Source organism: Pan paniscus, chromosome 10 (genome assembly GCF_029289425.2).
Source record: "Pan paniscus chromosome 10, NHGRI_mPanPan1-v2.0_pri, whole genome shotgun sequence".
Taxonomy (NCBI): domain Eukaryota; kingdom Metazoa; phylum Chordata; class Mammalia; order Primates; family Hominidae; genus Pan; species Pan paniscus.
The window spans coordinates 100,768,138-100,783,452 of NC_073259.2; the positions used below are offsets into that span (position 1 = coordinate 100,768,138).

Here is a 15,315-nt window from a genome sequence, read left to right on the forward strand (position 1 = left end):
AGTTACCCTTTATTTGTCATTTTTCCATGGCTATTTTAAAAAGTAAACACATTCCTAAGATCTCCATCATCTTCATAAATGTTTATTTTCAAATGAATATCCTCTTCTCGCATACATTATAAATAAATAATATTTTTCCTCTTAAAAGGAAAGGAAGAGAGATAACAAGAATTTATTTATAAGAAATACTTATAAGAAAATATATATTGGAGAGTGGAGGAAATAAATCTTTGAATTTTGCTAGGAGATATATTTGAAATGGGAAACATCTGTAAGAATGATACTTGAAGTTCAACAAATGTTTATTCCTTAACCCTGGGTGTGTGCCTATTTTTGTTTTCTTTCTCTCTGTCCCTAGACAAGCCTTGGTTTTGTGAACAGTCTCTTTGGCATCATCAAGGACTATGTAGACGCTTCTGAGATTTCCTCATCACTGGATTTTATTTCCGTGCTCACAAAGGTAAACTCCTTCCGGGAGACCTCAGCTTCATGTAGTAAAATCACCCACCTTCCAGGACAGTTATTTATACCCTACATGATTTTAATTCTCCCTGGGAAAGTTCTACCTCCACTCTCCTACAAAGGAACTGTCCCTTTCTCTGCCAATCAACATTTTCAAAAATAACTTGCAGATTCTGTTTTCCCATTGCCACATCTCCTGTGTGGGTTTTATTAACACAGAAATCTGCATGCATAGAAAAGCCATTTCCAAGTCTGTTTTTTAAGTGGCTTCAATTTAAAGCAACATTCACGGCAATAGTTTAGTGTCTGCTAATTACGTAATTCAGTTGTTTTAACGAAAGTACCAATTTCTCAGAAAGAAACAGAATAAACCTTCAAATCCATCAACACCCTTGATCATATTTCTGTGGGTGAAATGAGAAAAGAGGAAAACCTGTACCCCGGGTTTGATCAATGTTATTTATTTCTTGAGTAGACATTTGGACATCCTCCCCTACTTTTCTTACTTTGAGGTTTTTAATCTAATTTTAATCTAATTTCATTTAGCAAGATTTGAATTTTTACACTCCACTTTTTAAGAGAAAAAGATAGATTGAGATTTACTGAGAACCTCCCAAGTGCTATGTATGGAGCCAATACCCTGTACACAATAATATGAAAAATTAAACAAGCACCTTGCTTTTAAGAAATTGTAAGTCTTGTGGGGGAGAAATTAATCCAATAATGACACTAATGATTATATAATCAAAGTAAGATAAATGCTGGGGAAAAGGAGTAACATAAATATAATGAGTGTCCAACAAAGGAAACCTTGTAAATTGGGATGCATAGTAGGGGAGTCACAGGTAGGAAATGCTTCCTGGGGATATGACGCTTGAGAAGATACGTGAAGAAGGAAGAGTTTTAACAAGGCAAAAATAAGCTGGAAGATCCTTTAGTGAACACTGAAAATGGGCTTAAATAAGAAAATCTTTGGATATTTTTGTTTGTTTGTTGTTGTTGGTTTTTTTTTTTTTTTTAGACAGTCTCACTCTGTTGCCCAGGTTGGAGTGCAGTAGTGCGACTTCAGCTCACTGCAACCTCCACCTCCCAGGTTCAAGCGATTCTCATGCCTCAGCCTCCCAAGTAGCTGGGATTAAAAGCATGCACCACCACGCCAAGTTAATTTTTGTATTTTTAGTAGAGATGGGGTTTCACCGTGTTGGTCAGGCTGGTCTCGAATTCCCTCCCAAAGTGCTGGGATTAGAGGAGTGAGCCACCATACCTGGCCCAAATTTAGTTTTTAGTAAATACTCTGGAGAAATGTCAGCTTCTCATCAAAACATGTAAGTATACTTAGAGGCCACTAAAGAATGGGGTATTATTAGGCTCTTTACTAAGGGTCTATAATAAACCCACATATGAATGCCCCACGCTATGCTACAGATGTGCAATGATGGGTTATAAAAACTTCTCCTAAATGTAAAATGTTCTAATCAGCCAGGTGAGAGTCAGTTGTGCCACGGTAGCAAATGACCTCCAAATCTCTGTGGCTTGGTTCATGTCTCACCATGCTCTGCTTCCAAGTTGTCTTGACCCTGGGACCTCTGCTGATGAAATGGCCACTACCTGAAACATTACCATTTGGAGACCATGGCAAAGCACTCACTGGCTCTTTGAGTTTCTGCCCGAAACAACACATGGCATGTCTGCTCACATTTCATCAGTACATGGCCAAGCTTACCTTCAGTGGAGCAGCTACATATCATCCTCCCCAAGAAGAGCAAAGAGATAAACAGGAAACAGTATACCTGTGCCTCACAAGAAGCTCACCAGCTGGAAGATAGGGACATCTTGTTATTCACATGTGAGCCATCCAATGAGATAGAAACTGAGGCTTAGAGAGGTTAGATAATTTGGCTAAGATCATACAGCCAATGGGTGATAGAACTGGATATCTAAGCCTGACCATTAATGACTCTATCTTTTTGGGAGGGAGGGGGTGGTGGGGGTGGACAGAGTCTTGCTCTGTCACCCAGTCTGGAGTGCGGTGGCACGATCTCAGCTCACGGCAACCTCTGCCTCCCAGGTTCAAGCAATTCTCCTGCCTCAGGTACCCCGGGTAGCTGGGACCAGAGGTGTGCGCCACCATACCCAGCTAATTTTTGTATTCTTAGTAGAAACGGGGTTTCATCATGTTGGCCAGGCTGCTCTCGAACTCCTGACCTCAGGTGATCCACCCGCCTCGATCTCCCAAAGTGCTGGGATTACAGGCGCGAGTCACCGTGCCCAGCTCCATTAATGACTCTTAATCTTGGCTTCTAACCAGTTACCTCCTAGTTCCAACATTTCTCAAGCATCTCAGTGCCCATGAGAAGACCCTCCCTTTACCTCCAAGTCCTTTTCAAGGCCCAGCTATCAACATTCCCCTCCAAAATAAACTCACATCATCTTTCAAATTACTTCTTGCTGAAGCCAAAACTTGACATTGCTCCCTATAGTGTTTTGTCTTCTAAGGTCCTATAACAAAATATTTTTCTAGGTTTCACCATCTCTGACTTTGTTACTGTCACTTCCGCTAGTGGTTTTTCAGGCTAGGTCTGCTTTCTCTACTCACGAACAAGTGTGTTTTCCTTCCCCAATTTCACCACATTGGGATACTATTGGAAATTCCTTAATGCAGCCCATGAGTCATTATATTAATCAATAAACCTATCAATGGACACATAAGCTTAGCAACATGGTAGACACTATGGAATCCTGAAGAGAGTGCCTGCCAGTAACGAGCCAGAAGAATTGCTGAAGAGAAAAAGAATAACCATCATTCCCAAGAAAGACGCTTCATTGAGATGGTGGCATGTAGTTCAGTGTGCTCAGTTTACCCATTATATGTATGAATATATGTATATATAAATTAACAATTTGCCTTATTCTAAAAACAATTTTAGGTGGCTTACAAATGTGTAGTCATTATAGCAAGTTTAAGACATTAAATAAAAATAATGAAGAAAAGGGAAGACAAGCATTAGATTGAGTAAGATAAAGCGCATGCTACTAGATACAGTACGCGGAGTAGAGATGTCCCAAATTTCTTTTTTTTTTTGGATATGGAGATGGAGTCTCACTCTGTCACTCAGGCTGGAGTGCAATGACGCGATCTCAGCTCACTGCAACTTCCACCTCCCGGGTTCAAGCAATTCTCCTGCCTCAGCCTCCCAGATAGCTAGGACTACAGGCACATGCTGCCATGCCCAGCTAATTTTTTGTATTTTTTATTAGAGACGGGGTTTCAACGTGTTGCACAGGCTAGTCTCGAACTCCTGAGCTCAGACAATCCGCCTGCCTCGCCTCTTAAAGTGCTAGGATTACAGGCGTGAGCCACTGCGCCCAGCCAAGATGTCCAAAATTTCTACATGTTTAGAAGCCAGCAAAATTAAATGCATGGAAATTTTTGAGACATATCAGATGAAAAGTTAAGTGTCCTTACTTTAATCACTTACTCTCAATACAAGCTTAACATTAACCAACAGGGTCACCCAAATCAAAGGCAGTATTTGTTACTGGGTGTCCTGGAGGGTGTGGCACCTGAAGAAAGCTTAAACAGAAGTAAAAGGGTGAATTAAATCAAGACAGCCTAAATAGAATTTTCTTTAAGTATAGGGAGAAAAAGACTATTTATTGAGGTGTCAACTGTTTATTATGAGAGTACGATATTCTGTTAAAAGAATGTTTATGTGGAGATTACCTGTGTATTTCCACGCAGTTGTAGCGCCTGCTTGATCATGGCGACTCCTCCACTTTTCCCTGTTCTAGTTAATGATAAAAGTGAGGAGAAACACTCTGTCAGGGCTCAATGCTCTCCTTAACTTGTGTTTTTCCTCCTTCTGCTCTTCCTTTCTTGCAGTATTTCCGAGGGAGTCTCTGTCAGAGCCACCAGACCTACTGCCTGAACTATTCAGCTGCTATCTTTTATCTTGAGAGCCTGAGGCAGAGAGATGACTTTGGAATTTATTTAAAAGTAAAGTATCATTTTCTTTTCTTTCGTATTTTTGCTGATGCTTTTTAGGTGTCACATGTACTGGGAATGATTATATCTAAATTAAATGGGAAAGAAGAAAACAAAATGATCAATAATATGTTTTAACTACAAATCTGCTTTCCTCATAAATACATTGTCCACTGCACACTTAGGAATATTAAATGGTGCACATCTGGAAAGATTATATTATCTAATATCCCTCCTGAAATGTTGGCTGGGGCTTAAAAATGTTTTCTTTGTTCATTATGCTATTTGCGGTAGAAATTGGTACATTGTAAGGAGAAAACTATAGTAAGAACCTGAGCTTTGTGACTTAGAAGTTTGGCTCTTGCAGGAGTTAGTTCCAGCATAGAAACTTGGGACATCATTTACACTATATTCTACATGAATGCTGCCCCCTTGATTAGAGTATAAAGCACAATGTCAATGTTGCCTCTGGAGCTGTGCCAATATGGCAGCTCTGGGTCCCACAGCATTAAAAGAACTTTCTGCCAGGGTCCTTCAGCATTTTCTAGTAGCCAAGCCTAAAACCTATCTCCCCTGACTTCTCTAATTCTGTTGGTCCCTGCTTTGATATTTCTTTAGTCTGAACTGAACCTTTTCAGTCCTGTGCCAGAGCCCTTTTGGATCATCCAGAGAAAATGGTCCAAGCCTTTCCAGAAAACCAGCTCTTCCCTGCAGCTGCGAGAAGCCTCTGCCAGAGCATGACCTCAGAGGCTTGGGAGGAAAGGCTCCCATGGTTCCCAATGACTCAGCTGTGAATCAGTGGGCTTCCACCCCGGCCTTGATATGCCAGGAAGCCTGGGTGTGCCAAGGACGAGAAAAGGGGAATAATCTTAGGGAAGAGACTTGGCCATATTTTTGTAGCTTCAGCCCTTTAGTGTTTTTTTTGCTACTCAAACTGAAAAGTGATAGCTCATTAGATTTCCAAATGCATGAATAATCATATTGCAAATGTTTCCCCTAGAAGCTGATGGATTACACTCTTAGCTAGGCCCCCAAACTGGGAGAATCCAGGTTCCTTTCTCTCCCAAGCTGAGAAAGAGATTAATTTAACAAGGTCCAACTATTGTTTTCAAATAACTTTGGAAAATCCTATACACGTATATTCAAAGCCAAATGATTTTTGACAAAGGCACCAAAAACATACATTGGAGAAACAACACTCTCTTGAGTAAATCGTGTTAGGAAAACTGAATATCTCGATGCAGAAGCATGAAAGTAGACCCCTATCTCTCACCATATGTAAAAATCAAATAAAAATGAATTAAAGATTTAAGTGTAAGGCCTGAAACTATAAAACTGGTAGAAGAAAACATAAAAGAAGCACTTGAGGACATTGGTCTACACAAATATTTTAGGGCTAAGACTTCAAAAGCATAGGCAACAAAAACAAAAATAGACAAATAGTACTATATTAAACTAAACGGCTCCTGCACAGCAGAAGAAACAACAGAGTAAAGAGGCAATCTGCAGAATGGGAGAAAATATTTGCAAACTATTCGACAGGGGACTAATACCTAGAATATATAAGGAACTTGAAGATCAAAAAAATAAATCCCATTACAAAGTGAGAAAAGAATCTGAGTTGACATTTCCCAAAATGAAACATACAAATGGCCAACAGGTATATGAAAAAAAAAATCTCAACATCACTAATCGTCAAGGAAATGCAAATCAAAACCACAATGAGATATCATCTTACCCCAGTTAAAATGGCTGCTATTTAAAAAGATAAAATAAAATAACAGATGCTGGCAAGGATATAGAGAAAAGGGAACTTTTGTACGCTGTTGGCAGGTATGTAAATTAGTGCAGTTGTTATAGTAAACAAAATGGAGGTTTCTCAGAAAACTAAAAATAAAACTACCATTGATCCAGCAATCCCACCACTAGGTGTTTAGCCAAAAGAAAGAAATCAGTGTATCAAAGGGATGCCTGCTCTCCCATGCTTATTGCAGCACTATTTACAGTAGCCAAAATACAGAAATCAATCTAGTGTTCATCAACAGATAATTATAAAGAAAATGTAACATATATGTGCAGTGGAATATTATTCAGCCAGAAAAAAGAATGAAATCTTGTCATTTACAGATAAAACTAGAGGTCATTAAGTGAAATAAGCCAAGCACAGAAAGACAGATATTGCATGTTCTCACTCGTATGTGGGAGCTAAAAAAGTTAGTCTCATGGAGATAGAGAGTAGGATGATGGTTACCAGAGGCTGGGAAGAGGGGAGAAGGGGATGAAGAGTGGTCGGTTAATGGGTGCAAACATACAGTTATAGAAGGAATAAGTTCTAGTGCATGATAACCCACGAGGGTGACTATAGTTAACAATAATTTATTGTGTGTTTCAAAATAACTAGAAGATTTGAAATGTTCTCAACATAAAGAAATGATGTTAATAATTATGGTTATGGCTATCCTAAATACCCTGATTTGATCATTACACATTGTACACATGTATCAAAATATCATGTGTGCCCCATAAATATGTACAATTGTATATGAATAAAAATGTGTATGGCATCCAGGGATATTTTGGGAAAGGTAGTAGAGGATAAAGTGCTGTTATAACACATGATGCTTTTTTTTTTTTTGAGACAGAGTTTTGCTTTGTCACCCAGGTTGGAGTGCAGTGGCACAATCTTAGCTCGCTGCAACCTCCGTCTCCCAGGTTCAAGCGATTCTTCTGCCTCAGTCTCCAGAGTAGCTGGAGCTACAGGTGCCTGCCACTGTGCCTGGCAAATTTTTTATATTTTCGGTAGAGACGGGGCTTCACTATGTTGGCCAGGGTGGTCTTGAACTCCTAACCTCAAGTGATCCACCTGCCTCAGCCTCCCACAGTGCTGGGATTACAGACATGAGCCACCGCACCCAGCTCACATGATGCTTTTATAACGCATAATACTTCACCAGACACTTTCTCAAACATCTCTTAATTCGGAACACAAACCTGTAAAGTTGATTACATTGTTCCTTTGTGTCCCTGAGGCTCAGAGAGGTTAGATGACATTTGCAAGGCCACATAGCCAATAGGTGGCAAAGAAAGAACCATAGAAAGATTTTCAGGCAAAAAAATCCAGTGCTCTTCATATCAGAACTATTTCCAATTCCTTGGGGCTATGTCCCATCACCATGGAACTATTAGCCTCATGAAACAAAGGTGAGAGGTCAGGGAGAGACTCGCAGATACCCAAGGTGACTAGTGTTTGAGCCCTTGCTATGGCCTAGACACTGTGCTACATGCTGGTCATCCGTCATCTTCTTGTCTACACACTAACTCTGCAGAATTTGATATTGTTCCCGTTTTTCAGGAGTTTAGACAAATTAGGCAACATGCTGAAAGATATGGTTGTTCTAGGGCAGAGGTAGGATTGAATTCAGACCTGTCTGAACCCAATGTTGAATCTCCTACAATGTTCTGTTGTAAACAACGTGTTTGGAGAACGTAAACCTATGCCATGTTATGGGCTGCCTGAAATTGACCTATAAATGCAGTGGGATAAATTTACCCTCCACACAACATGAGGCTAAGTTTTATGAATGTATGTACTTTATCCTGGTGCACATTAATGGGATTAGAATTCTTCCTACTGTTTGTTTTTTCATTAATTTATTTATTTATGTATTTATTTATTTATTGAGACAGAGTCTGACTCTGTCACTCAGGCTAGAGTGCAGTGGTACAATCACAGCTCACTGCAACCTCAGACTCCTGGGCTCAGGTGACCCTCACACCTCAGCCTCCCACATAGCTGGGACTACAAACATGTGCCACCACGCCTGACTAATTTTCTAATTTTTATGGAGATGGGGTCTCGCTATGTTGCCCAGCTTGTCTCAAACTCCTAAGTTCAAGCAATCCTCCTGCTTACTATTTTAGAAACAAAACGATGCAGAGGAAGAAACTGGGAACTTCGTACCAAGTCTCTTCGTGTGGCACAACTAACAATGGCTAAGAACTCCTCTAGCTGCCATGGACTGAGTGTTTGAGATGTGCCAGGCTCTGTTCTAAGCACTTTGTGAGAATTATCTCATTAAAACCTCTCACCAACCTAATGAGGTAGTTACTCTTGTTATCGACATTTTATTGATAATTTTTAGAAAGGGTAAGTAAATTTCCTGAGGTTTCAAGAATTCTGGTTGCCCCATCCTAATGCTGCATCCCACTAAGACAAATTTATTAGGATATTTTATTTTATTTTATTTTTTATTTTATTTTATTTTATTTCATTTATTTTATTTTATTTTATTTATTTATTTATTTTATATTTTATTTTATATTTATTTTATTTTATTTTATTTTATGTTATTTTGGAACAGGGTATCACTCTGTCACCCAGGCTGGAATGCAGTGGCACCATCATGGCTCACTGCAGCCTCAACCTCCCATGCTCAAGCGACAGGACATATTTTCATCTGGGGCCCTTGAATCCTCTCACAGTTCCCCTAAGCATATTGGATACTTATTATAAAGCAAAAGTAGTCTCTATTGATCTAGACTTATCAATAAAAAGGCCTTTTATGTCCAATCTCTCTCAATGGAAGTGTTATTTGTCTTCCCTAACAGACCTGAAAAAATGAAGTCAATAGAGAGATGAAAGGAAAACTTACAGCTTTACTTTTATAATGTCAAGCCATTCTTTTTGTCTCTTCTGAAGTTTTCTGAAATACAAATGCTTCCAACATCCCTGCCTGGATCCTTCTCTAAATTATTTACCACGGATGCTTCTTGCCAATTGTTATCTGGAGGAGTTTGGTGTTTTCCCTTTGACCCTGAATACCAGTGCACGCTGGCAGCCACAGCTGTTCCCCACAGCAGGGCAATTTGGGGCAGTGGCCTGGGGCAGTGAGTTTTTTGGGAGGGCAGGGGCCTAACTGCTGCTGAGAAATCAGTTACAAGAACTCCCAGCCACCCAAGAGGTCCAGGACCCGAAGGTAGCACTGGAATGCTGCTGCCCGTGAGTCAACATGGAAATCAGCCGCTAAAGCATAGCCCTGCTCCCCTCCACTCCTAGCCTTATCTTCATCTGTCGTGCTCACTTCTGTCTCCATCCCTGCCAACCTCAATGAGAACCACAGTCATTTGGAGGAGACCTTGGAGATCATCTAGCCAAGAGCCATCTAGCCACACTGGAGTCTGAGGTTGCAGTCAGCCATGATTGGACCACTGCACTTAGCCTGGGTGACAAAGTCAGACCCACCCTGTCTCAATAAATAAATAAATAAATAAAAATAAAACAGTTGGAAAAATTCTAATCCCATTAATATACATCAAGATAAAGTACATACATTCATAAAGCTTAGCCTCATGTGGTATGAAGGGTAAATTTATCCCACTGCATTTATAGGTCAATTTCAGGCAGCCCATAACACAACATAGGCTTAAGTTCTACAAGAATGTTGTTTACAACAGAGCATTGTAAGAGCTTGAACATCGGGTTCAGACAGGTCTGAATTCAAATCCTACCTCTGTCCTAGAACAACCATATCTTTCAGCACGTTGCCTAATTTGTCTAAGAAGAGAAATCGGAGGTCCAGAGAGAGAAGGTGGTCCTTGGAGCCTGGCTTCTGGAGCTCCATTCACCATGCACTGTGAGCTCACTCTCATGGCCAGCCACTGTAAATAGGGGAGAGGAGAAGATTGAATTGTAGACAGAGTCTTGCTCTGTTGCCCAGCCTGTAATGCAGTGGTGCTATCTTGGCTCACTGCAACCTCTGCCTACCGGGTTCAGGCAATTCTCCCACCTCAGCCTCCTGCGTAGCTGGGATTACAGGCGTGCGCCACCATGCCTGGCTAATTTTTTTTTTTGTATTTTTGGTAGAAATGGAGTTTCACCATGTTGGCCAGGCTGGTCTCGAACTCCTGACCTCCAGTGATCCTCCCACCTCGGCCTCCCAAAGTGCTGGGATTACAGGCATGAGCCACCACACCCGGCCAAGAAGATTGAATTTGGCAGAATCCCCATGATGAAGAGCCCAGGATGTTTTCCAAAACATCCAGCTGAGCCAGGTACTATGGCTCACACCTGTAATCCCAGCACTTTGGGAGGTGCGCAGATTGCTGGAACCCAGGCATTTGAGGCTAGCCTGGGCAACATAGTGATATCCAGTCTCTACAAAAAATTTAAAAATTAGCCAGGTGTGCTGGCCTGCACCTGTGGTGTCAGCTATGTGAGAGGCTGAGGTGGGAGGACCGCTTGAGCCCAGGAGGTCAAGGCTGCAGTGAGCCATGATCATACCACTGCACTTCAGCCTGGGTGACAGGGCAAGATCCTGTTCCCCATCCCCCTTAAAAAAAAATAAACAGCTGATAGTGTGGGAGGAGAGTGAGACCCCACCTCACCCCACCAAGGACATGGTCAAGCTATGAAAGACAAATGCAAATTGCTAGGCAAGAGGCTAGGAGATAAAAGGGGAGGGTTTGTTTAAGGGGGAAGAGAGAAAGAACTCTCTCTTTCCAAAGAAGAGAATAGAGCCAGCAAAATAGCAGGGGCTCGTGGGCTATGTATTTGACCCCTCTTCACAACCCAAAATCTTCAGTAAAATAAATACGCATACTCACAAAACATGTCATGAGGGGGTTTACAGCAGAAACTAACACAGGAAACCAAGAGGATATGTTTGTTCCATGTTGTTCAGGGAAGAAACAGTGTACATGGAAACAAGAGTCCAGGGGCCAGAGGAAGACGTTAGAATCTCAGTCCCATGAGTTGGTAAATATCTGGGGGAGGAGTTTAGACCTCCACAGGCCATTGGATTGGTGGGGGGTTGAGCTAATTGTACCTACATCTTCAAAATGCAAGGACTGACACGTGGGCTTGAAGACATCTCTGGGGATGCAGCAGGAGTCTCCTGCAGTGTGCCTGGCCCACCTAAGGATGGCCCTGAAGGGTCTGGGTCACAAGGCAAAGGATTTAACCTGGAGAATGAAAGGAGAATGGAAGGTGGAAATGAGGCAACAGCCTGCAGTAGGAGAAATATTTAGTGTAAGGGCAGGATCCCTGTTGTAGTCAATTCAGGCTGCTAGAACAACACACCATAGATTGGGTGGCTTATAATCAACAGGAGTTTGTTGCTTACAGTTCTGGAGGCTGAAAGTCTCCTGGTGCCAGCATGGTTAGGGGCTGGTGATGGCCCTTTTTTGGGTTGCAGACAGCTGTCTTCTCGCTGTAGCCTCACATGGTGAAAAGAGAGCTAGAGAGCTCTCCGGGACCCCTTTTATAGGGACACTAATCCCATTCAAGAGGGCTCCATGCTCATGGCCTAATCACCTCCCAACAGCCCCACTTCCTAATACCGCTCCATTGAAGGTTAGGATTTTATTAGGTTGGTGCAAAAGTAATTGCAGTTTTTGGCATTAAAAGTAATATTACGTGGATTTGAAGGAAAGCAAACATTCAGTTGATATTAATCCCTTTATCGCTGAACTCAGGGTCAATTTGGTGTGAGTGTTCAGGGTAAGAGAAGAGGAAGAGAACACACACACCCCTATACTCCTTCCTGATGTACCCATCTGCATGCTGGCCAGCAACCACGTCCATGCCTCATTTGCCACCTTCATTAAAGCCAGAGCCCCTTACGTTCAAGGAAGCTCACATTCAAAGAAACAGCACAGCAGATAAAACAAGCATAAAACTATTCTCATGTTTACTCAGGTTTCTCAAACATCATTTATGGAACCCCAATGGATAACCCATGGCAATACTTACTACAATTACTAAATTACTAAAATTTCTTGTCTTCCCCGGTGCTGGCATACCCTAGAACTGCCTCTTCTTCCAAACCCCAACTCCAAACTCTCCCTATTGAAAATTGTCCACATCTCTACCTCTCTCCTCTCCTCTCTTTGTTCTAGATCAACTGAGCCTCTTCAACTTCTATCTTCTATTTTCATTTCTCTTCATTTTTGATCATTACCCTGATCCTCCCCAACTAAGAGGAGTCAAGGAACTGACCCAACAAGCAAGAATCCTTCCTTTTCCCTTCTGCCTCTCCAGTCTCAATTCTCAATTGTCCTAACTGCATCACAACAAGGATGGGACCAAAGCTGGTGAAACCAGAACTCTCCCCTGAGGGCCGGGGAAGAAAAGCCAATGGGCAAAACTAAATTCACTCTCCAATGAGAAGGGTAAACAAGGCTGGAACCCACCTATTACTACATCTTATCACTACTGCTAATGGAACATGCACTTTTCAGGGGATTTAATTTGTGGCTTATAAATTGTCCCAGCAAACTCACAAGTAGGTCCTGCAGTTCCTGAGTAAAATCTCCAAGAACCTCTCATATCCAGGCTTCTTAGTGGCTCAGTGGGAGAGGTGATCATTCTGATATGGCTGCTTTTGCCTTCCCCAGTGGTGTGAGCAGAATGAACAATGCAGACGGCTCCACCTGCCTGAGCTGCTAGTGGCCCCACTTCAGAGGCTCACTCGATATCCGTTGTTGCTGAAGAATATCTGGAAAAGGAGCATGGACTCTGCTGAGAAAATCATGATCTACTCCATCAAGGAAAAGGTGGAAAAGTCCATCCGTAAGTCCCTGAGATAAGTGAGCTTAATTACAGAATTGTGGCCTTGTGACTCCTGGAAACCTTCTGGGCTTCCATCCTAGGGGGTAATTCCACTGATTTGAGGTCATGGCTCTTGGAAATGTGGGTTCAAGTGTGAGTGCATTGTAAATCAAATGCACACAGAACAATGGGCTCCAGTCACATCCTGGCGAACCCTATGAGAACTCTAGCACCAAGTTTACACAGGATGTGGCTCTGTCTCCAAGTGTTTCAGAAGTGAGTTCAGGCAGGAAAAGTTCTACTTCCCAGATAACTGAAGGCACTTTGTTTTTAACAGCCGTACTGACCCCACACACAAAGCAAATGGGAGTAAACACCATGGAAAGTGTGTCCAGAGGATAAATTACCATTCATCATTTCTTAAATCACCGAAAGCCAGGGTCAATGTGGAACTACTGCCAACTGCAATCTATCTTTAAAACTGAAATTTGAGGATGGGAACTGAGCAGGCCCTATGATGACTTAAGTTTATTTGTGTAACTCTGTATAACTGAAATTCCCATAAAGAAGTTCATGATTTATGCCCATAAACCAAGATTTCCTCGTGGGCATCAGAAGGGAACAATTCAAATTGGTGATATTCAGCTATACATAATTTTTTTCTTTTACAAGTTTAAAAGTAAAATGATACTGCCTGAAACAGGTGCTTTAAAAAAAAAAGTAAGACTGTTTAATTGGGCTTTTCTTCTGTTTTTAAGTTTTTTATTCAAATTCTAAAATTATCTGAAGAGCTGGAATTAAGTTTATCAAGCAAGTAAGACAAAGAATCTCTTAAAGATGACTTCTTTAAGCTTTAGAAGTAATCTTAAGGATTATTACTCATTTGGATGGGTTTGTGAGGAAAGATAAAGCAGCACCTCTGGAGATTTCTCAGTGAAAGATGGATTCTCATTGTTGAGGGAAGAGATCTGTGTGGCCTCCCTTTATGTCTATTACCTTAAAGATGGTGAATTCTGAAGGTTCCACTAACAATGTGATTCTTCAGGTCTCTTACTTGTCCTCCATGTTTTCAAAAAACATTTCAAACCCTCAATAGCAACATGTTATTAGAAAGCATTGGAAAATGAATATAAACCTTCCAAAGAGAAATTGAGTTCCTACCAAAAAAGAAATAATCACCATGATCATGAAGTGAATATATACTTTTATGATTGGGACAAAAACATATGTTTGTCCTTATTAGTCTGATTTTTTTTCCTCCTCTAATTATAGGCTGTGTGGTCTAGGGAATAAGAGAAAACTACCAAGGATTTTATTAGTATTATTAAAATAAGAATATACAATATACTTTCAAACTACTGAATTAAATTAGCTAAGCTTCATTTTTCTCTGCAAGAGACTGATTCCAAATTAGTGAGTTTTCTAAGACGCCTGAATAGCAAGCAATATGTGAAATGCACTTAATATATTGTCTGGCTCCAGGGGCAGCCAGTGTTTCTAAATGATTCCTGTGGACCTTGGCTAAAATTTATACTGCAATGTCATATGCACCTAAAAATATACTGACTATGTCTTGTCTTTCAGGGGACCTTGAAGGAAAAGTGAAGTGGCTGGACAATTTTCAAAAATTTAGATATCTACAGGAGATTATAGTGTGGCCACCGCTTTGGGATAGAGATAAAAGGTTTTTCATTCCAGAGGTACAAAAAAAAAAAAATCAATTAGGACTTATGTCCATTTCTGGAATTTGGGCATTCGGATAGAAATACAATCATCTTAGATGTCCCCATCTGTCCACTTGAAGAATAAATCTAGTTTCATGAACAAGAAGTAAAGTCTTCATCTGTAGGGCATTGTATGCGGGGAGGCTGAGGTCGCTGCGCCATTCTTATGATGGTCCTTCTGAGAGGGTTTTTCATTGTTTCCCATTCCCATGTCCATCTGCTGGCATTTCCAAATGTCATGAACTTTCTAGATGGAGTTAATTGCCCCAGCTTTTTAAGCATGTTCTCTTCCAATCACTAACAACATCTCTTTTATTTTCTCCCTTGTCTTACAAGTGTTTGAAACACATTTTTAAAGAACACACGGCAGAAAACATCTTGTCACCAACCAACAGACACCTTCTCTATGAAGGAAAATTAACTCTTGCAGGTAAATAACTGCTTCCTTTAAAAAACCCAACATCTGTGCCGCCTTGTAACTTGTTTGACTGCCAGTAATTGAAGAGCAGGAGGACTTGTGTTTGCCTATGTTCCAGGTGATGGAGGGTGTGAATCAGAGAGTACCCTGTGGAGTCACACAGACTCAGGCTTGAATG

At 41.1% G+C, this 15,315-nt stretch overlaps 1 protein-coding gene across 1 annotated transcript in view; it reads left to right on the forward strand.

Annotated features, from left to right (window-relative positions):
* Positions 1-15,315, forward strand: part of PLEKHG7 (pleckstrin homology and RhoGEF domain containing G7) — a 68,692-nt gene that overhangs the window by 37,808 nt on the left and 15,569 nt on the right. Inside the window, exons 9-13 of the mRNA XM_008977054.4 lie at positions 359-460; positions 4,346-4,459; positions 12,842-13,016; positions 14,580-14,695; positions 15,056-15,149. Coding sequence (XP_008975302.3) covers positions 359-460; positions 4,346-4,459; positions 12,842-13,016; positions 14,580-14,695; positions 15,056-15,149 — 601 coding nt within the window. The remainder of the gene's footprint in view (positions 1-358; positions 461-4,345; positions 4,460-12,841; positions 13,017-14,579; positions 14,696-15,055; positions 15,150-15,315) is intronic.